This window comes from Salmo salar, unplaced genomic scaffold (assembly GCF_965601325.2).
Source record: "Salmo salar unplaced genomic scaffold, fSalSal1 ptg000742l, whole genome shotgun sequence".
NCBI classification, from domain to species: Eukaryota; Metazoa; Chordata; class Actinopteri; order Salmoniformes; family Salmonidae; genus Salmo; species Salmo salar.
In genome coordinates this window covers 173,857-197,239 of record NW_027675483.1, presented here as the reverse complement: position 1 = coordinate 197,239, position 23,383 = coordinate 173,857, and the positions used below count along the sequence as shown (strand labels likewise).

At 42.1% G+C, this 23,383-nt stretch overlaps 1 protein-coding gene across 1 annotated transcript; it reads left to right on the top strand.

Annotated features, from left to right (window-relative positions):
- Positions 1-2,498: 2,498 nt before the first annotated feature.
- On the top strand, positions 2,499-8,165 carry LOC145877243 (globoside alpha-1,3-N-acetylgalactosaminyltransferase 1-like). Its single transcript, XM_082972537.1, has 3 exons — positions 2,499-2,515; positions 5,473-5,607; positions 6,932-8,165. Exons 1-3 carry the CDS (start codon positions 2,499-2,501, stop codon positions 7,620-7,622), a joined length of 843 nt encoding a protein of 280 aa, XP_082828663.1. The 3' UTR covers positions 7,623-8,165.
- The last annotated feature ends 15,218 nt before the right edge of the window (positions 8,166-23,383 follow it).

The window sequence follows — 23,383 nt, the reverse complement described above, 5'->3', positions numbered from 1 at the left end:
CAGTCCACTCACCTTCTCCCTGAGATTGGGTGACATCGTACCAAACGAGAGGGTCTGGAGGTTGAATCCTCAGCTCCTCACAGAACAAACATTCTGTGAACATCTTAAAGATCAAATTACATTTTTCTTTGATACCAACGACAACACAGAGACTTCCCCAGCATTATTGTGGGAAACACTGAAGGCTTATTTGAGAGGCTGTATCATCTCCTTTCAGACTGCCAGGAGTAGGCAAAACAGAAGAGAATTGGTAGAATTGGAGGGACAAATTCACTTACTGGATAGGGAGAATGCTAGACACCCATCTAGGGAGAAACATAAAAAAAATTATGTCTTTAAAATTGAAATACAATCAGATCCTCTCTGCTAAAATTGCTAAATCTTTTCTCTATGCCAAGCAAAAATATTTTCAGTTTGGTGACAAACCACACAAACTACTCGCCAGACAACTTCGTAAGAATGATTCACAAAGTTAAATCTGCATCTGGGGAATTACTCTCTTCCCCCAAAGACATAAATGACAGATTCCGTCAGTTTTATGAGACTTTATATACATCTAAAGCGGATCCTAACCCCTTAATTATGCAAAACTTTTTGGAGAACTGTAATCTTCCTGCCCTGAACCAGGAAGACTCTAACTTCCTGAATAAGGAAATATCTCTTGAAGAAATTACAGAAACAATAAAATCTCTAAAGAGTGGCAAGACCCCGGGCCCAGATGGATACCCGAGTGAATTCTACAAAACATTCAGCAACATGCTCTCTCCCTACCTACACAAAATGTTGGTTCAGGCCAACGAGGATGGAGTGCTCCCATCCACTTTGGATGAGGCGTTTATTACAGTTATACATAAGAAGGGTAAGGATCCGGAAGAGGTAGGGTCATACAGACCAATATCCCTCCTTAATACAGACCAAAAGATTTTAGCAAAAACTTTGGCTAACAGGCTGAGCACTTTAATTGGCAAATTGGTCCATTCAGACCAGACCGGCTTTATCCCTAACAGAAACTCATTCTTCAATCTCAGGCGCCTATTCAACATTATGTATTCTCAGAGGTTACCTAACGTGGACCTAGCCGTTATATCTCTTGACGCTGAAAAGGCCTTTGACCAAGTTGAGTGGCCCTATCTATTCAAGGTCCTACAGAAATTTAATATTGGAGATGGGTTCATAAAGTGGATCCAGCTTTTATATAGGAACCCCTGTGCGAGAATACTCACTAACCAATCATTGTCGCCCCGATTTAACCTTCACAGAGGGACAAGGCAGGGTTGTGCGCTGTCGCCTATGCTCTTCGCCCTAATTATTGAACCTCTCGCTCAAGCGATCAGATCTCATGCAGCAATACACGGCTATAATACTAAACATACTCTAAATAAGATTTCCCTATACGCAGATGACATTCTCCTCTATGTAACAGAACCCCAAGATAGTATTCCAGCTATTCTAGAGGTGATTAATTTGTTTGGTACCTTCTCGGGATACAGAATAAATTGGAACAAGAGTGAATTAATGCCCATTCGGTTGCAAAACACCTCCTGGCTAGAACATCTTCCAGTTAAGCTATCTTCAGATAAATTTACCTACCTTGGAATTGTAGTTACCAAACAATACTCCTTACTATTTAAAGAGAATTTCCCCTCCCTGATGCAAAAACTTAAGGCAAACATACAATTTTGGAGAACTCTCCCAATTTCTCTGCTCGGAAGAATTAATGCCATTAAAATGGTCTTCCTCCCACAACTGCTCTACCTATACCAGAACATCCCAATATTCATACCTAAATCCTTTCATAAACAACTGGACTCTATTATCAATCCTTTCATCTGGGATTATAAAACACACAGGATAGGTAAAAAACACCTCTGTAAATCCAAGATGGAAGGAGGATTGTCTCTCCCAAACTTTATATTTTACTACTGGGCCGCCAACCTCCGCGCTGTTACGTTTCTGCTGGATGACGCACTCCCGCCATCCAGCTGGCTTAGTATGGAGCGAGAGGAGTGCCACCCCTTCTCTATTGGTGCTGTGATTTTGTCACCTGTCAATCTGGAGATGTCACTTTACCGTAACAATCCTATTATACATAGCACAGTCCGAATCTGGAAGCAAATTAAAGTCCACTTTGATCTTAGACCAATATCGTTCATGCTTCCTGTTGCCAGGAATCCCTCCTTTGCCCCCTCTAACCTTGATAACACCTTTGAGCGGTGGGGAGAGTTGGGGATAAGTACCATAGGGGATTTATATATAGGGTGAACCTTTGCTTCCTTTGAATCGCTGAGGGAAACTTATAATCTTCCCAGAAGTAACTTTTTCAGATACCTACAGATTAGAGACTATGTTAGAAAATACCTCCCAACATTTGGGAATGCTAAACCTTCCACGTTTGACGGATGCATACAAATATGCCCCACCTCAGACAAACTGATATCTCGTATATATGATGCTTTTCAATCTGTTAGCGCACCCTCTACTGATGCCATTAAGGCAAAATGGGAGGAAGAACTAGGTACTGACATTTCGGTGGCAGACTGGGAAGATAGCTTGGTGTATATCCACACCTGCTCCATTAACTCCAGACATCGTCTCATACAATTCAAGGTATTACACAGATTACACTATTCCAAAACCAAACTGCATAGGATATTTCCTGGTACATCCCCTATGTGTGATAAATGTCAGGCTGAGCAGGGTACACTACTCCACTGCTTTGCCCTATGCTCTAACTTGTATGGGTATTGGTGTGGAATTTTTGGGGTCCTCTCTGAAGTTCTGGAGACTTCAATAGACCCAGACCCGCTTCTGATAATCCTGGGAGTGTCCGATTCCCTAAACGGATTAACCAACTCCCAAAAACAACTCATCTCTTACAGTCTCATTTCGGCAAAAAAATTAATCTTGTTGTTTTGGAAAAAGAGGGAAGCGCCCTCTACCAAATTATGGCTCAGCGAATTGGCAAACACTGTACACTTAGAAAGAATTAGATATATTTTGAACAATAAATTATCAACATTTGATCAAATCTGGCAGCCTTTCCTCTCTTACTTGGACCAGGCGGCTCTGTGAATTTGCACTTAACGCACTCTTCATTGTCATACGGTAATCTACCTTTGGGCAGCGTGTGCTGGCCCCGCCACCCGAGCAGTTGGGAGGGGAATAGGGTGGAATAAGGGGGGATAAAGTGGGGTATAAGTGGGGGGGCTACATCGACCCTTTTTAAAAAAAATGTATTATTATTATTTTTTTTTCTACCTGTCCTTGTTTTGTATGTCTTGTTTTGTATTATTTGTTTTGTGCCCAGAACTCTGGGTCTTTTGGTTAATGTCTGTTCTCTTATGTTTAGATAAGAACTGTAAACTTGTCTTTTATTATACACCATTCTTGTGTATTCAATAATATATCGTATGAAAGGGACCAAGGCGCAGCGGGTTGAGTGCTCATGTTAACTTTTAATATAGAACACTGAAAACACAAAACAATATACAAACCTCAATCACTCTAACTTAAAGGGTCTTAACGTAACTAAATCTCACAGACTCTGGAGAACACACCACTACCTAATTACCAACCCCCCAAATCAGTTCTCCACAAACTTCATGTTTACGTCCAAGGGTGAAACCACGTGGATTAAAAAACTACACGGAAATTATACAAATGTTATTATCGCAACCACCCTTATACATTTTTTTTAAAAGCAACCTAGATTAGACTGGGTTGACTGGAACGAACTACAAAAATCTCTGAAACTGGAAACACTTATCTCCCTCACTGGCTTTAAGCACCAGCTGTCAGAGCAGCTCACAGATCACTGAACCTGTACATAGCCCATCTATAATTTAGCCCAAACAACTACCCCTTCCCCTACTGTATTTATTTATTTTATTTATTTTATATTTCTACTTTGCACTTTCTTCTACTACAAATCTACCATTCCAGTGTTTTACTTGCTATATTGTATTTACTTTGCCACCATGGTCTTTTTTTTGCCTTTACCTCCCTTATCTCACCTCATTTGCTCACATTGTACATAGACTTATTTTTCTACTGTATCATTGACTGTATGTTTGTTTTACTCCATGTGTAACTCTGTGTTGTTGTATGTTGTCAAACTGCTTTTCTTTATCTTGGCCAGATCGCAATTGTAAATGAGAACTTGTTCTGAACTTGCCTACCTGGTTAAATAAAGGTGAAACAAAACAAAATAAAAAAATGAACTACTATCCTATTATTCAATTTTTTTATGAATTATTATCCAAAGAAAAGATATAAAAAGGTTCTCCACAGCCCAAAAAAGGTTTCCCTTATAGTGAAGTTAAAACCCCTTTTTGGTACTAGCACCTTTTTTTGAGAGAGCAATAACATCAGCCCATATCTTCATTAACTAATGAATTACGTTTTGTTCTCCCAGGCTATTGTACAAGCAGCCCAGTGTCTTGGTGGGGTGATTAGTGTTACCTTATGTTAGTTACTTATCATTGTTAACTTCCACATCAGCGTGTAGCCTAGTACACCACACATCTTTTCAAGGACCTTTATTTGAAAAACAATTGAGATAATAATCAGTACAACACATTCCAGCTTGATCTGTATATCTGTAAACATTGAGATCATAATCAGTACCACACATTCCAGCTTGATCTGTATATCTGTAAACATTGAGATCATAATCAGTACAACACATTCCAGCTTGATCTGTATATCTGTAAACATTGAGATCATAATCAGTACAACACATTCCAGCTTGATCTGTATATCTGTAAACATTGAGATCATAATCAGTACCACACAGTCAGGCTTGATCTGAATATCTGTAAACATTGAGATCATAATCAGTACCACACAGTGAGGCTTGATCTGTATATCTGTAAACATTGAGATCATAATCAGTACCACACAGTCAGGCTTGATCTGAATATCTGTAAACATTGAGATCATAATCAGTACAACACAGTCAGGCTTGATCTGTATATTTGTAAACATTGAGATCATAATCAGTACCACACAGTCAGGCTTGATCTGAATATCTGTAAACATTGAGATCATAATCAGTTCCACACAGTCAGGCTTGATCTGTATATCTGTAAACATTGAGATCATAATCAGTACAACACAGTCAGGCTTGATCTGTATATCTGTAAACATTGAGATCATAATCAGTACAACACAGTCAGGCTTGATCTGTATATCTGTAAACATTGACATCATAATCAGTACAACACAGTCAGGTTTGATCTGTATATCTGTAAACATTGAGATCATAATCAGTACAACACAGTCAGGCTTGATCTGTATATCTGTAAACATTGAGATCATAATCAGTACCACAGAGTCAGGTTTGATCTGTATATCTGTAAACATTGAGATCATAATCAGTACCACACAGTCAGGCTTGATCTGAATATCTGTAAACATTGAGATCATAATCAGTACCACGCAGTCAGGCTTGATCTTGTTCTGTTTCTTTAGTCGTACTGATGTGGTGGCAGTCACCCCATGGTTGGCACCCATCGTCTGGGAAGGAACCTTTGACCCTGACCTCGTCGACATAATCTACAAGTCCATGAACCTCACCATAGCAACAACAGTGTTTGCCGTTGGAAAGTGAGTAGCCTACAACTTTTCCCAAATATTCAAAAGGGAAATTAAACGATCAATATTTTTACAACACTGAAACTACACAGAGTGTACAAACATTATGAACACGTGCTTTCTCCATAACAGACTGACCAGGTGAATCCAGGTGAAAGCTATGATCCCTTATTGATGTCACTTGTTAAATCCACTTCAATCAGTGTAGACGAAGGAGAGGAGACAGGTTAAAGAAGGATTGTTAAGCCTCGACACAATTGAGACATGGATTGTGTATGTGTGCCATTCCGATGGTGAATGGGCAAGACAACAAAAAAACACTCAGTGTATGAGGACATAACCAGCTAATGTCACATGGCAGGTAATACAATATCATGATGTCATGATTCACAGCTTGGCTAATATTTGAATAACTGTACTACTTTGTTTATTTCTTGGTAGACTGTAATTTCTGGTCAGAAACAGTTGAGTATGTCCTATACAGTCCTATGAAAATGACCATACAGTTACAGAGGGTTTCTGGCATCAGAATCGCAGGAGCCTGATACTGCCATTGTGCACTTGAGCAAGGCACCTTAAACCCTTATGTTATGTACAGGTAACTGACAAAATAGTGGAAAACACTAGTAAATGAGGGATACAAAGTATATTGAATGTAGGTGCTTCCACACAGGTGTGGTTTCTGAGTTAATTAAGCAATGAACATCCCATTATGCTAACGGTCATGTATAAAAAGGCTGGGCTGACCATTATTTCATTCATTCTTTTTGCTACCATGGCTATGCCCCCAGATCAACAATGCCCCCATTTACAGGGCACAAGTGGCCACCTAATGGTTTGATGAGCATGAAAACGATGTAAACCATATGCCAGTCACCAGATCTCAAACCAAATGAGCCTGAGATAGTGTTTCCACCACCATCAACAAAACACCAAATTATCCCTCCGATAGAGTTTCAGACACTTGTAGAATCTTTGCCAAGGTGCATTAGAGCTGTTCTGGTGGCTGTTGGTGGACCAAGGTGGCTGGTGGTGGCCCAATGTGGCTGGTGGTGGCCCAATGTGGCTGGTGGTGGCCCAAGGTGGCTGGTGGTGGCCAAAGGTGGCTCGTGGTGGCCCAAGGTGGCTCGTGGTGGCCCAAGGTGGCTGGTGGTGGCCCAATGTGGCTGGTGGTGGCCCAATGTGGCTGGTGGTGGCCCAATGTGGCTGGTGGTGGCCAAAGGTGGCTCGTGGTGGCCCAAGGATGCTGGTGGTGGCCCAACTCTCTATTAAGTACCCTTTATGTTGATGTTTCCTATATTTTGTCAGTTACCTGTGTGTCTTTAAATTCTGACAGATACGTCCGCTTTCTCCAAGATTTCCTGGAGACAGCAGAGAAGCACTTCATGGTCGACTTCAACGTGCGCTACTATGTTTTCACTGATCGTCCCGATGATGTTCCATCAGTGAACCTGTCCCAGGGGAGACATTTGAGTGTGATCCAGGTCCCAGGTTCAAACCGCTGGCAGGAGATATCAGCCCGGAGGATGGAGATCATCCAGACAGCCATCGAACGTCAGATCAGCAGGGAGGCCGACTACATCTTCTGTCTGGACGTGGACAGCAAGTTCCACGCTCGCTGGGGGGCCGAGTCTCTGGGCAGGCTGGTTGCTGTGATTCACCCATGGTTTTACCAGGCGACCCGTGACCTCTTCACATATGAACGGCGCCCAGCCTCGACAGCCTACATCCCCATGGATGAGGGAGACTACTACTACGCCGGGGCTGTGTTCGGAGGGTCCGTGGAGGATGTGTACACACTAACAAAGGTTTGTCGGAACCAGCTTGAAGAGGACGCGAGGAATTCCATCGAGGCTGCCTGGCAGGAGGAGAGTCACCTCAACAGGTACCTGCTTTACAACAAGCCCAGCAAGCTGTTGTCTCCAGAGTACCAGTGGGATGACAAGAAGACCAAAACCAATGAGGTCAAAGTCATTCGCTTCTCTTCTGTCATTAAAAACTATGCTGAAATTCGTCCCAATGTATAGGACTAGGAATTGGATATTCAACCGGCCGAAAAAAAACTTAATTGATTATGGTAATGTTAGGTTAATTTCAGGTATTGCTTCACTGAGGTTTGGGTTAAGGTTAGGGAAAGGCATAAAATGTCACATTGGGTATACAGATGTCTGGCGCCATTCATTTTCTGTTGGTGAAATATATACACTGACATAAATACATAATACATACACTTTGTTTTATACCCTGATGAAGACAGCTTGGCTGTCCAAACGTTGGATATTACATTTTTGCATCTGAGCTCCTAGAGTGTGCGGATCTCCTTTATTTTCATGAAATATATACACCAACATAAAACTACTATTTTTAATGTACTATATATATCAGTCACTGTTGTAGTTTAGGGATAATAACATTCTTCATTTATAGGAAAATATATATATTTTATAACCTCATTCATCCTGTATTCTGTAGATTATCTATTGTGTATGTTGATTACTGGGAAAAATCTAAAATGTTTTTTTTTTAAATACGATTATGTGTATTTTTCTTGAAATAAATATTTAACCGCTTTCAGAATGTTTGTGTTATTTCACTACTTGTTATATTTTCTATAGCCTAACTAAAAACAGCATCTCCCCTGTTACAACGATATGCGGTGTATGAGTAACAAACCAGTGGTTTAGTGGAGAAATAGGGAATGTTAAATGGATTCCATCTATAGATTTGTACATCAGACAAGACACAGTGGTGGACTGAATTTCCATTAAGAAAAACTTCAGCATAATGTCAAAGTGGACCTGGCATTCCTGTCCAGAAACAACCCCTAACCACAATACATATACTGTAAACTGTAAGAAAACAAAGAAAAATACCCTTTTAAAAAGGTAATATGGAGGATTCCCTTCCTTGTGTAAAAACATCCTGCCAATGTCAAGGCAAAAGGGAAAATCCTTCATTTCAAGTCATACCATCTAATCAGTGTTATGTGAGGGATAATCAACCAGGGGCTATGGGTTCAATGGAAAATAATGAACAACGTGGAAGGTGTGTTCCGTGACCCGCTAGAGGATTAGATTTAACAATGTAAAAACACAATACAACCACATATGTATAAAATCCATTTAAAATGATTGAAGATGACAAGTTAAAATTGAAAATACATAAAAACCAAATACGTACACAAAATTATAATATGAAAACAAATAGTTTCATTAATACTACATTGAACAAAAAATATCAACTCAACATGCAACAATTTAAAAGATATTACTGAGTTACAGTTCTTATAAGGAAACCAGTCAATGTAAATTCATTCATCAGGCCCTTATCTATGGATTCAACATGACTGCAAATACAGATATGCATCTGTTGGTCAAAGATAACTTTAAAAAAGGTATGGGTGTGGATCAGACAGCTAGTCAGTATCTGGTGTAACCATCATTTGCCTCACACATCTCCTTCGCCTAGAGTTGATCAGGCTGTTGATTGTGGCATGTGGAATTCTGTTGATGCAAAGCATCCCAAAACATGCTCACTGATTGACATATCTGGTGAGTGTGCAGGCCATGGAAGAATTGAGACATGCACAGCTTCCTGGAATTGTGTACAGATCCTTGCGACATGGGGCCGTGCATAATAATGCTGAAACATGAGGTGATGGCGGCGGATGAATGGCACGACAAGGGGCCTCAGGATCTTGTCAAGGTATCTCTATGCATTCAAATTACCATTGATAAAATGCAATTGTGTTCATTGTAGTTTATGCCTGCCCATACCATAACCCCCCTGCCACCGTGGGACACTCTGTTCACAACGTTGACATCAACAAACCACTTACCAATACGACACCAAACACGCTGTCTGCCATCTGCCCGGTACAGTTGAAACCAGGATTCATCTGTGAAGAGCACATTTCTCCAGCTGCCAGTGGCCATCAAAGGTGAGCATTTGTCCACTGAAGTCAGTTACAATGCCGAACTGCAGTCAGGTCAAAATACCGGCGAGGTCGACGAGCACGCAGATGGGCTCCCCTGACACGGTTTCTGACAGTTTGAGCACAAATTCTTTGGTTGTGCAAACCCACAGTTTCATCAGCTGTCCGGGTGGCTGGTCTCAGATGATCCAGCAGCTGAAGAAGCCGGATGTGGAGCTCCTGTGCAGGTGTGGTCAGACATGTTCTACAGTTGTGAGACCTGTTGGATGTCCTGCCAAATTCTCTAAAATGACATTGGAGGTGGCTTATGGTTGAGAAGTTTACATTAAATTATCTGGCCACAGCACTGTTGGACATTCCTGCAGTCAGCATGACAATTGCATGCTCCCTCAAAACTTAAGACGTCTGTGGCTTTATGCTGTGTGACAAATCTGCACATTTTAGAGTGGCCTTTTATTGTCCCCAGCAGAATGTACACCTGTATAATGATCATGCTGTTTAATCAGCTTCTTGATATGACACACCTGTCAGGTGGATGGATTATCTTGTCAAAGGAGAAATGCTCACTAACAAGGATGCATATAAATTTGTGCACAACATGTTGAGAGAAATAAGCTTTTTGTGTGTATGGAACATTTCTGGGATCTTTGACTTTACATGTTGTGTTTATATTTTTGTTCAGAATATTATACTTTCTCTTAGCCTGTTCCATCTTAAAACATTCCTTAAGGTTTGCCTTATAACTTCATAACTTATGGATGGATTTTGATCTGTTTTGGTACACAACTCCATTCCTCTGCACCAGTGTTAAGGAAATAGCTTTTTCCAGCCAGGCTCCTATAGTGCAGCGGTCTGATATTGGCAACACTTGCTCTGGTGTGATGGCTATGAGAGTCTGTAATGAAATTAAAATAACCAGACAGGTAACTGTCACAGGATCCAACGAAAGTGGCGCCCCTCCTCGGTCGGGCGGCGCTCGCGGTCGTCGTTGCCGGCCTATTAGCTGCCACCGATCGTTGTTTCTGTGTCTTTTGGTTGTGTCTGTCTGTTCCGCACCTGTTTTGTGTCTGTCATTAGTGGGGGCTTATTTAGTGTGTGTTTTCAGTTGGGGTTTTGTGCGGGATTGTTTATTGTCCACTCAGGACGGTGGGACGTGATTTGAACATTTTCACTGACAGTTTTGTCAGAAGATTTACCGGGCTGCGCCCCTTGCTTTTTGTGCCGTGTGATAATATTTTTCGTGTGTTATGGGAATGTGTTTTTCCCAGGCAGACTGTATGTAGCGCCCTGTGCCTTACGGCCTTTTGTGTGTGTCGATTTATTAAAAGACACTCACCTCCAGCACCTCTGTCTCCTGCATCTGATTCCGCCTCTACACTAGTCCAAGTCAGTCGTGACAGAATCCCGCACCATCTCCTATGGAGTCAGCAGGAGCAGAAGCGCCATCCATGGCTGAGCAGGTCTCCCAACATGCCAGCCTCCTTCACCGCCTAGGCTCGGCAATGGATCAGGTGTTGGCCCGGTTGGAGAGCTGGGAGAGAGGTGCCTCCCCAGCCAGACCAGCTCCGGTCCCTCACCCTGCGCCCCTACCCACACCCACTGAAGCGGGTGCCGGCGGGATCCGGATTTCACCTCCCAGGGAGTTCGATGGGACGGCCGCTGGGTGCAAGGGGTTCCTGCTCCAACTAGAACTGTACCTGGCGACCGTCCGCACCCCTCCCTCCGACGAAGAGAGGGTGAGCGTCCTCGTCTCGTGTCTCACGGGTCGAGCCCTGGAATGGGCCAATGCGGTCTGGGATGTTCCAGACTCGGCCCGGGGTGACTACCCTGAGTTCACCCGCGGTTTTCGATCATCCCCCGGAGGGCAGGGCGGCGGGTGAGCGACTATTCCATTTGAGACAGGAGACGAGGAGAGCTCAGGATTTCGCATTGGAATTCCGGACTCTCGCCGCTGGATCGGGGTGGAACGAGCGGGCCCTGATAGACCACTATAGGTGCAGCCTTCACGAGGACGTCCGCCGGGAGCTGGCTTGTAGGGACAACACCTCCACTCTGGACCAACTGGTGGATTTGTCCATTAGATTGGACAACCTGCTGGCTGCCCGGGGACGTTCCAGTCGGGGCCTGTTCGTTCCGCCTCCCAGTCCTCCCGCTCCACAGCCCATGGAGATAGGGGGGGCTGCATCGAGGAGGACCGGAGGGGGGGTCTCTCCTGCACCCGATATGGGCGCAGAGGACACACTGTGGACCGGTGCTGGAGAGGTCCCTCCGGGAGTTCGGAGGGCAGGCAGAGCACTACTTCGACTCCCCAGGTGAGTCCGCACCAGCCACACCCAGAGCCCCCTGTCGACCACTTGTACACCTCCATTTGTTTTCCTAATTTTCCCCCTCACTTCCAGTATAAGGCGCTAGTCGATTCAGGAACAGCTGGGAGTTTTATGGACCGTGGGTTAGCTAAGAGGTTAGGGATTCCCCTGGTTCAGCTGGACCACCCCTTCCCCGTGCACGCCCTAGATAGTCGACTGCTAGGGTCAGGCCAAGTAGGGGAGGTCACCGTGCCACTGGTTATGCAGACGTGGGGGGGTCATGAGGAGCGTATCAGCCTGTTCCTCATTGACTCCCCAGCGTTTCCGGTGGTACTGGGAATCCCCTGGCTAGCCACACACAACCCCCAGATTTCGTGGGGGCAGAGGGCTCTGACGGGGTGGTCGAGGGAGTGCTCAGGTAGGTGCATAGGAGTTTCCATCGGTGTGACTACGGTGGAGAGTCCAGACCAAGTCTCCACCATGCACATTCCCTCAGAGTATGCCGATTTGGCTATCGCTTTCAGTAAGACGAAGGCGACTCTATTACCCCCCCCATCGACGAGGGGATTGTGCGATAAACCTCCAGGCCGACGCGGTTCTTCCTAGGAGTCACGTGTATCCTCTGTCTCAGGAGGAGACAGTGGCTATGGATACATACGTCACTGAGTCCTTGAGACAGGGATACATTCGGCCCTCTAAGTCCCCCATCTCCTCGAGCTTCTTTTTTGTGAAGAAGAAGGAGGGAGGTCTGCGCCCGTGCATTGACTATAGAGGTCTAAATGCTATCACAGTGGGTTTCAGTTACCCGCTACCTCTCATTGCTACGGCAGTGGAGTCATTTCACGGGGCGCGCTTCTTCACGAAATTGGATCTCAGGAGTGCGTATAACCTGGTGCGTATCCGAGATGGAGACGAGTGGAAAACCGCATTTAGTACCACATCGGGCCATTATGAGTACCTCGTCATGCCGTATGGGTTAAAGAACGCTCCCGCTGTCTTCCAATCCTTTGTGGACGAGGTCCTTAGGGACATGCTCGGGCAGGGTGTGTTGGTGTACATCGATGACATCCTGATCTGCTCCGCCACACGTGCCGAGCATGTGTCCCTGGTGCGTAAAGTGCTTGGGCGGCTGCTGGAGCATAACCTATACGTCAAGGCTGAGAAATGTGAGTTCTTCAAACGAGCCGTCTCATTTCTAGGATATCGCATTTCCACCTCGGGGGTGGAGGTGGAGTGTGACCGTGTGACGGCTGTGCGTAATTGGCCAACCCCAACCACTGTGAAGGAGGTGCAGCGGTTCTTGGGGTTCGCTAATTATTATCGGAAGTTTATCCGGGGTTTTGGCCAGGTGGCAGCTCCCATTATCTCACTGATGAAGGGGGGGCCGGTGCGGCTACGATGGTCAGCAGAGGCGGACAGAGCCTTCCATCGTCTGAAGGTTCTGTTTACCAATGCACCTGTCCTGGCGCAGCCGGACCCCTCTTTGCCATTCATAGTGGAGGTGGACGCGTCCGAGGCTGGGGTAGGAGCTGTGCTATCGCAGCGCTCGGGCGTTCCTCCGAAGCTCCGCCCATGTGCGTTCTTTTCTAAGAAGCTGAGCCTGGCGGAGCGCAACTATGATGTGGGGGACCGGGAGCTGTTAGCCGTGGTCAGGGCTTTGACGGTGTGGAGATATTGGCTTGAGGGGGCACGTCACCCTTTTCTCATCTGGACCGACCACCGTAACCTGGAGTATATTCGGGCAGCGAGGAGACTTAAGGCACATGAAAGTTCACATGTTCTAGAAGGCATTTCTGTCCCAAAACGCATTTTGATTTAAAAACAAATACATGTTATTAGCAGTGACATGGGACTTACGCCTAGTTTCTTGAAACAAGTCACATATAAGTATTGTTGGATTTGTTTAATGTATATAGGTGTTTATAGATATTAAATGACGAAGTAGTTGTTTTGTAGTTTGTGATACAGGTGTTGTTGATGTAGTTTTTTACACTGTAGTTTGTGAAAGTGGTGTGGAGTGATTATGAAATGTTTTGGGATATACCCCACTCTACACTAATCTTTAGATTCATGTTTTTAAACAACTCATAATATTTGAAAGCATGTATACAACTAGTATTATTTAAGAATCAGAATAACTGACAAATATACACTGCATTCAGAAAGTATTCAAACCCCTTGAGTTTTTCAATATTTAGTTACGTTACAGACTTATTGTCAAGTCATTTTCTTGAATCCTACCATCATAGTCTAGTACACGTTGAATGAAGATGATTAGACTACTCATGTTTTTACTACGTGACTATGTTTACGCTCTCACTACAGAACATATTAATTATAGGACCTTTATGCCCTCACACTAGTCCCCAAACAGGAAAACGGCATGTCAGGCTACTAAATGAAATAATGACATATCAGATGAATGTTTTTAAAATGTATTGGTGAAAGTAATCAAAAAAAGTAATCAGATTACATTACTGATTTTGAGTAATCCCAAGGATTACTTTACTGTTTACTTTATTGTTCATGTTATTACAATCAATATTATATGAACCATTTATTAGCAGCTTGTAAACAAAGCTGCTGTGCTTAACTCACAAAAAAATCATTTTTCATCACTTTGAAGTGACGCAAATGGCAAATGAAGCCTTCCATTTTGAGATATATTAAACAACTTATTTTTAACCAAAATAATTTGATACAGTTACTAAAAGATCTGAACATCTTCATTGGTAGATGTTATATCTGCCCTGATTTCATGTTTTGAATAGCAGATTAATATACAAAGAGCTCATACCCTCTAAGTGTTGGGAAAGTGGTCAACATTTCAGTTGTTTTAAAAAGTGGAAAGCAAATAGAGTTGATGTAGTTACTAAAACATCTGTATGGTTTGATTCTGGTTGGCTTCTAAACAGCTTCTACCCCCAAGCCATAAGACTCCTGAACAGCTAATCAAATGGCCACCCAGACTATTTGCATGCCCCCCCCCCCCCCCCTTCACTGTTGCTGCTACTCTGTTATTATCTATATAGCCACTTTAAGAACTCTACCTACATGTACATAATTACCTCAATTACCTCGACACCAGTGCCCTCTCATTTTGTCACATTGTACCGGTACCCCCTGTATATAGCCCCGCTATTGTTATTTACTGCTTGTCTTTAATAATTTGTTTTTCTTATCTTTAACTTTTTTTTAGGGATTTTCTTAAAACTGCATTGTTGGTTAAGGGCTTGTAAGTAAGCATTTCACTGTAAGGTCTACACCTGTTTTCGGCGCATGCAACAAATACAATATGATTTGAATGTTCCGATTTCATATTTGAATAGCAGAGAAGTAGACTAAGATTGCATAGGCTTTGTCTCCCCAGCCCAGGGGCCAGACCAAAAATGTGTCCACTTCGGGGTGGCAAAGGTTTGATGGTATTACATTTCCCCCCACAAGGCATTGATCAAATTGATATTTACATAAAAATGGGTTGCTTGGCTCCTGGATGCGTCTAGACATTATTTACACATTCTTCTAGCCTAGCATTTGTTGGGGTTTGTCTAAATCTTAGTGCTTGCCTCTCCAACCTGTGAACTACAGTGGCTTGTGAAAGTATTCACCGCCATTGGCATTTTTCCTATTTTGTTGCCTTACAACCTGGAATAAAAAATGTACTTTTTGTGGGGTTTGTATCATTTGATTTTCACAACATGCCTACCACTTTGAAGATCAAAATATTTTTTTATTGTGAAACAAACTAGAAATAAGACAAAAACAGAACTTGAGCGTGCATAACTATTCACCCCCCAAAATGCAATACTTTGTAGAGCAACTACAGCTGCAAGTCTTTTGGAGTATGTCTCTATAATCCTGGCACGTCTAGACACTGGGATTTTTGCCCGTTCTTCAAGGCAAAACTGCTCCAGCTCCTCAAGAAGAATGGGTTCCGCTGGTATACAGCAATCTTTAAGTCATACCACAGATTCACAATTGGATTGAAATCTGGGCTTTGACTAGGCCATTCCAAGACATTTAAATTTTTCTGGCCACTCTTCCATAAAGCCCAGCTCTGTGAAGTGTACGTCCTAAAGTGGTCGGATGGACAAATACTCCAGTCTCTGCTGTGGAGCTTTGCAGCTCCTTCAGGGTTATCTTTGGTGCCTACTACCGAAACCAAACGTGTGCAACGAATGTATTAGGGACTTGTGTTCTATTGTATAAAATGCTTTACAAAAGTTGAGGAATATTATATACTGTCGGAGTCAACTGAATCAGCGCGAACAATCAAGTCTAAAACTAAACTAACGTTACAGCTGATGTGGCGACATTTCATGAAACCAATTTGGGTTTCATTAATAAGGTGGTTTTTGGCCCATTTTAAGTCTATTAGCTTATGCTAAAATTATCAGTTTATAAACTGTATTAAATAATCTAATAGGTCTCCAATTATCTATGAAAATGGGATCTTTATCAGGTTTTGGTATTAAGGAAATAATCCCTTGTTTAATGATAGTAATCAGCTCACCCTTAGCAAGGCATTCTTGGAACATGTTGAATACGGGTCCCTCTAAATGTTCCCAAAAGTGTAAATGAAATTCCACAGAAAGACTATCTGTTCCAGGTGCTTTGCCCTTCTTCACAGATTTAAGAGCATAAAAAGGCATTTTAACGTGATAGATTTAGCCGGTGGTAATTTGTGAAATAGACAAATTCTCAGTAAAAGCGGCTGGAATGCGCTTTTAACCAATCAGCATTCAGGATTAGACCCACCCGTTGTATAAATTCATAACATTATCTCGGTGATGTTGTTGACCTTTTGCAGTTTTGTTACTTGGGTCAAGGAACAACACATTTTTGGTGAGTGTCCCTTGGACTGTTTAAAGTGGAACTGACAGCGTTTTAACTACTTTGCAGTCAAAAATATCAAATTCTCAGTTTATGCTCAGAAACCAGGTTTTAAAAATAGGTTATATTTGACTCAACATTCCATGACACACATGAAGGCATTGTTTTTGGTCGGCCAAAACATATTGCTATCACAATGTAAATTACAGCTGCCCTGGTACATTGTTCCTGCCTCCATTCGATATATACTGTTTCACTTTCAAAGACTCAATATTTTGGACAGAATTTGACAAATGTAACTAAGGCTGGGAATGTCAATACAATCAAACTAGCAAGGCCAAGGCCAGTGGTCACAAGTCAGTTAAAATGTGGCTGATAGGCTAGCGTATCTATTTATGTAGCAAGCTAAAACACTTAACTTAGCTAGATAGCTAGCTGCTAGGAGGATGTCATCGGAGGAGTGGGTGAGTGACTGAATTTTCCGGTGGCTACAGAGATGGGGATGCAGGTGTCATTTGGTTAGCTAGCAAGACATGTTAATCGTTTAGCTATTCTGAAATTGAACGACTGTTATCCAGTTAGCATATCTCTTGCGTTTTGCAAATTCACTCTTGACTATCTACTTCGATTTCAGAGCACTCTCACCAGAGCGCAAAATAACTGATGAATTTACCAATGCAACACCTGCTGAATATGACTGGTGTCAGTAAATGTAGGCAATGAAAGTAAGTTAGTCACAAACATGCTAAATAACATGCAAACAGCCTAACAAGGGTGTTTGCATTCTGGGGTGAGTCAAAAGGTCAGAGTGAGGTGTTCTCTCATTTGTGTAGCTAGCTAGCCAACTTTTATTTTTAGTTAACCTTTATTTGACTAGGCAAGTCAGTTAAGAACACATTCTTATTTACAAGGACAGCCTAGGAACAGTTTGTTAACTGCCTTGTTCAGGGGCAGATTTTTACCTTGTCAACAGATTTTTAACCTTGTCAGCTCAGGGACTTGATCCACCAACCTTTCGGTTACTGGCCCAACACTCTAACCACTAGGCTACCTGCCGCCCAACTTTGGCCAGTTAGCCTGGGTGCTTGGTTGGGACAAGCAGCAGAAGGACGAGGAGGCTACAATTCCCCGTCACTTATCAGTGCAGTTTTGACGACCAACTTGCTGAAACAGTTTGAGAGGGTTTATCTAATGTTCCTCCATTAGATTTGAGATAATCTTGCTCTGACTAGCATTAGTTGTTGATCTTGTTGTCGATGTGCATATTGGAAAAGATAGCCTACCTTGTCATGATTGTTTGATCAACAGGACTATAAAAGTTCCCAAATGTAAGAGGACTCCCATGGTATTTACATATTAACAGAAATCCATTCAGGTGTATTTTGTGGCTTTTGGTGAATGTGTTCTATTGATCTAAAGTCGCTCTGTTGCTACTTCCTGTAAACACACAATCCAGTTCATAGTGAATAATGACAGGTCCTACTTCCTGTTAACACACAGTCCAGTTCAAAGTGAATGATGGCAGGCCCTACTGCCTGTTAAAACACAGTCCAGTTCATAGAGAATGATGGCAGGCCCTACTGCCTGTAAACACAGTCCAGTTCATAGTGAATGATGACAGGCCTGTGTGCAAATGGCATGTTTGTATATAGTCCTACTGTAGTTCTGATTGGCTATGGTGCACCAGTCTGCATAGACTCTGGTCCTAGACAAGAAAGATGGTTTATTTACTGCAGTGTCTATTAAATTGTCCAAACGCAAGGCCACTTTCCCACTCTATATTGCTATGGAATTTTCACAAATGACTTACTATACATAATTCCCAAACATTCTATGAATTTATGAAACCGTGAAAATTACCAAATCTAAGTGCTCTCTTGTCAGAAATTCCTGGGTTGTAAATGAACAGATTTTAATATGATTTCATGTTTCTAAAACGCAGTCAGTTCCATTTTAAACCCAGGAAGCAGCCTTTTAATTTGACATTCACCAGCTTTTCAAGCTTAATACTGTCAAAATATATATGGGAATTAGCTTCCAAAGAATGGAGTTTCTCTGAGCAACTATCGTCATTACTGCCGTCACGACCTTTATGTACTTCCAAATAAGGTCTGAATAAAAAGATGCAAGCAACTAAAAAAATGCCTTGTCTGGAAAGAATCTATATTACGTTCTGGGTAGAGAAGGTGGAATGTTATTACGTTCTGGGTAGGGCAGGTGGAAAATTATTACGTTCTGGGTAGGGCAGGTGGAATATTATTACGTTCTGGGTAGGGCAGGTGGAATATTATTACGTTCTGGGTAGAGCAGGTGGAATATTATTACGTTCTGGGTAGGGCAGGTGGAATATTATTACGTTCTGGGTAGGGCAGGTGGAATATTATTACGTTCTGGGTCGGGCAGGTGGAATATTATTACGTTCTGGGTAGAGCAGGTGGAATATTATTACGTTCTGGGTAGAGCAGGTGGAATATTATTACGTTCCGGGTAGGGCAGGTGGAATATTATTACGTTCTGGGTAGGGCAGGTGGAATATTATTACGTTCCGGGTAGGGCAGGTGAATTAACTGATTAGATTTTATGTTCCTACACTGTGGTAGGTGATAAAACTGAGATCTTCTTTAATTACGAGATGCTCATGCCTCTGCTCTACCATTAGGAATCGTTGTCACAAAGGCGACAAGCTTAGGTCCAATATAAGCCAATAGAAACGATATCTGGCCATCCAGAAATACGACAATACAAATGTATTTCCCCAATGTAGCGATTGTGTGGTTTTCGTGACGTTGTCAACTAACCCTAACTATTTGACCGATGTTTGCTGCTCCTCTTTCCTCTTGTATTTCAGCTAGCTATGGCCAGCCTGTCCAACTACGCTGTGCGTATGACATGTCTCAGCGCATGTATGTGATAAAGGAATTTATATGTTTAAAGATAATGACTAAAGTATTCCACCCTGAAACCATATAACTGTTGTGTAAATGTATGTGAGACTGTTTCTGCTTGGAATAGATTAGCACGTTGTGAAAAAAGTGCCCAAAGGTGGCAGGAGCTAAAATATTTCTTGATTATTATGTCCACGATAATACATTTAACATAACCCCAATGATAGGTTTCAGTCCGTGAATGTAGGACATGTAAGATGTGTTGTTTTTGACTATGTTCCCCGCTGGTGTGCACTCAGAATGGTGTGTCGTTGGGTCAAAGGAGAGATGAGGAGATGCAGCACTTGTACACTGAACAAAAATATAAACGCAACATGTAAGGTGTTGGTTCCATGAGCTGAAATAAAAGATCCCAGAAATGTTCCATATGCACAAAAAGCTTATTTCTCTCCAATGCTAGACTCAAATGTGGTTACATCCCTGTTAGTGAGCAGTTCTCCTTTACCGAGATTACACATCTACCTGACAGGAGTGGCATATCAAGAAGCTGATTAAACAGAATGATCGTTACACAGGTGCACCTTGTGCTGGGGACAATAAAAGGCCACTATAAATTGTGCAGTTTTGTTACACAACACAATGCCACAGATGTCTCAAGTTTTGAGGGGGCGTGCAATTGGCATGTTGACTGCTGGAATGTCCACCAGAGCAGTTGCCAGAGAATTTAATGTTTATTTCTCTTCCATAAGCCACCAACTGGCCTCACTACCGCACAACAATGTGTATGGTGTTATGTGTGCAAGCGGTTTGCTGATGTCAACGTTGTTAACAAAGTGCCCAAAGGTGGCAGTTGGGTTATGGTATGTGTAGGTATAAGCTACGGACAGTGAAAACAATTGCATTTTATCAAAGGCAATTTAAATGCACAGAGGTTCCCTGACAAAATCCTGAGGCCCATTGTTGTGCCATTCAGCCGCCGCCATCACCTCATGTTTCAGCATGATAATGCACGGCCCCATGTCACAAGGATCTGTACACAATTCCTGGAAGCTGAAATTGTCCCAGTTCATCCATGGCCTGCATACTCACCAGACATGTCACCCGTTGAGCATGTTTGGGATGCTCTGGATTGACATGTGTAACAGATGTTAAACGTACTCTCCTTGTGTTGTGTTTTGTTCAAATAAATCACCCCAGCCAGTGGTCCCAGTTGAGCATTATTTATTATCTGTTGTTAAATAGGAAACAGCATGTTAGTTGTGCCGGGCTTAATGATGTTGATGGCTGTCGATGGTAAAATCTGTAGCATGAAAACAACTGTGTTAGCAGTGGGCTTATGTGACCATTACATCGGTGCATGCTAGCATGCTAGCTAACACACTTAAATACAGCAATCATATACCAAAGAACATCCCAGAAAGCCCCTCAATCCCTAACAGGTACCATATACCCACACATGTATAAATCAGCAATGTACAGCAACCTTGTAAACAAAATGTTAAAATGCACCAATAGAAAACCAGTATTCAGAACGTGACCCCTTGCATCACATTTTCATACTGGCGAGACCTGATGTTCGCTATCTCCCCTAATCTGCAAGTGGGGCCAATAACAACACGCCTTATTGTCATCGGAATTGAACCAACCAATAAGAATGCTTGAACATTAAATACACCTTTCTTTAAAGGCAAGTGGCAACACAACCAACCCTGTTACACGTCACCCATTGAGCATTTTTGGGATGCTCTGGATCAATGTGTACGACAGCATGTTCCAGTTCCCACCACTATCCAGCGTCTTCGCACAGCCATTGATTAGGGACAAATTTCTTTCTTTCAATTGACTGATGTCCTTATATGAACTGCAATGTAATGTAGATATTCTTGCATGTTGCGTTTTATATTTTTGTTCTGTGAAATTGTGGATCCTAATAAATAATATAAATATTTATTATTAAATATGAGGCTATCATATTTGACCTTACTTGACTCCATAAAGTCACGGGGTCTAAATACTTTCCAAATGCACTGTACTGCTCTGTTCTGTGCTAGCTCTGGTCATGGGCAAAGCTAGCTAGGTTTGGCTCACACTAGCTCTGGTCCTGGGCATAGCTAGCTGGGTCTGGCTCACACTACCTCTGGTCCTGTGCATCGCTATCTAGGTTTGGCTCACACTAGCTCTGGTCCTGGGCGTAGCTAGCTGGGTCTGGCTCACACTAGCTCTGGTCCTGGGCGTAGCTAGCTAGGTCTGGCTCACACTAGCTCTGGTCTGCGCTATAAATTATAAGTACATAAATGTGCATAAATCAGCATATATTACCTAGCAACAATAATTGTAACTCTTGAACTGTTCAAGTTAGATACACCAAAACAACGTTCACAGGTTCAGGCTATCCTAACTTTAAATTCTTTAAAACTTGTATCAAACATAACTATATACATTACCAATCAAGTTTGGACACACCTACTCAAATCAAATCAAAACCTAGGAAGAAACCAAGAGAGGAACCAGGCTATGAGGGGTGGCCAGTCTTCTTCTGGCTGTATGAATGAATGTATACTCATTCAAGGGTTTTCCCTTGTCAAGAGTGAGCAAAGCTGTCATCAAGGCAAACTACTGGTGGCTAAGGTGGCTACTTTGAAGAATCTCAAATATAAAATATATTTGTTTAATTACTACATGATTCCATATGTGTTATTTCATAGTTTTGATGACTTCACTATTATTCAACAAAGTAGATAATAGTAAAAATAAAACATTTACCTGGAATGAGTAGGTCTGTCCAAATGTTTTGACTGGTACTGTATATTTGCATACATTTCCATGAAATAACTCACCAGCAGTAAGTCTTAAACTGTTCAAGCGAGATACACTGAACCAACTTTCATATGTTCCGGCTATTTTAACTTTTCATCTACCTACCTTTTCAACTATAACCAGTCACCAGAATTACTATTGCAGACACTAATACTACTATAAGTTTTTTTCAAAACCAAACATACTTAAAACTGATTCGCTTTAAATAGTTATTTAAAACATTTAAAAAACTTCTACCATTACCACAAAATACTTTTAGAGTTAAAGCAAGTCTCATAAATTGTACTTCATGTACATTTTACCATCTATTTACTATTATTATTATTATTACTGCTGTTGAACAAATGTCCAAAAGGTTTTTGTCTTTGAGAAGTTAGGAGGGATGTGATGTTCATGTTAAATGGGTGTCTGCCCCCTTTAAGAGCCCCTGAGACTGGGATAAGGGAGAGATGACCAGATAGAGAAACCTGTATTTGCAAACAAAGGACAGAATGTACATTTGATATCTGACTTTTTAACTTACAACAAATAACTTTAACTAGGACCTAAGTTCTCGCCAAGGATTTACTTACTGGTGAAAGAGTTATTTAATATTACACTTGTTGCCAATCCATGGGAGCATCTGCTAAATGACTACATTGTAATGTAAATGTAGTGCTATGTATATTATGTAGGTTATGTATTTGTTGTGTTGTTTCCTGTTTGGTCCCCAAGAAGAGTAGATCATTAGGAATCCTAATTAATGCTAAATATGAGGCCTTATTTGACCTTATTTGGTCATATTTGACATTATTTGACTCTACTTTCTTATTTGGATGGATACTACATGTACAAGTGGTTAGGGTTGGTTGGTAAAGAACTCTATTTTCAGGTTACTTCTGGTTTGGGTGTGGGTTACCATGGTGATGTGTGTATAAGTCCATGGAGGTACAGTTCAAAGGGCTGAGGCTCCTCCTCCTCATTTGACTAGGCGTGCTGATTAGATCCACTAGTTTCATTTGAGATATCTTCAT

Bases quoted from the DNA above. Each gene is read 5' to 3' on its own strand.
- LOC145877243 (XM_082972537.1), top strand. The intron at 5,608-6,931 runs GTGAGTAGCCTA...AAATTCTGACAG, and splicing joins ACAGTGTTTGCCGTTGGAAA to ATACGTCCGCTTTCTCCAAG.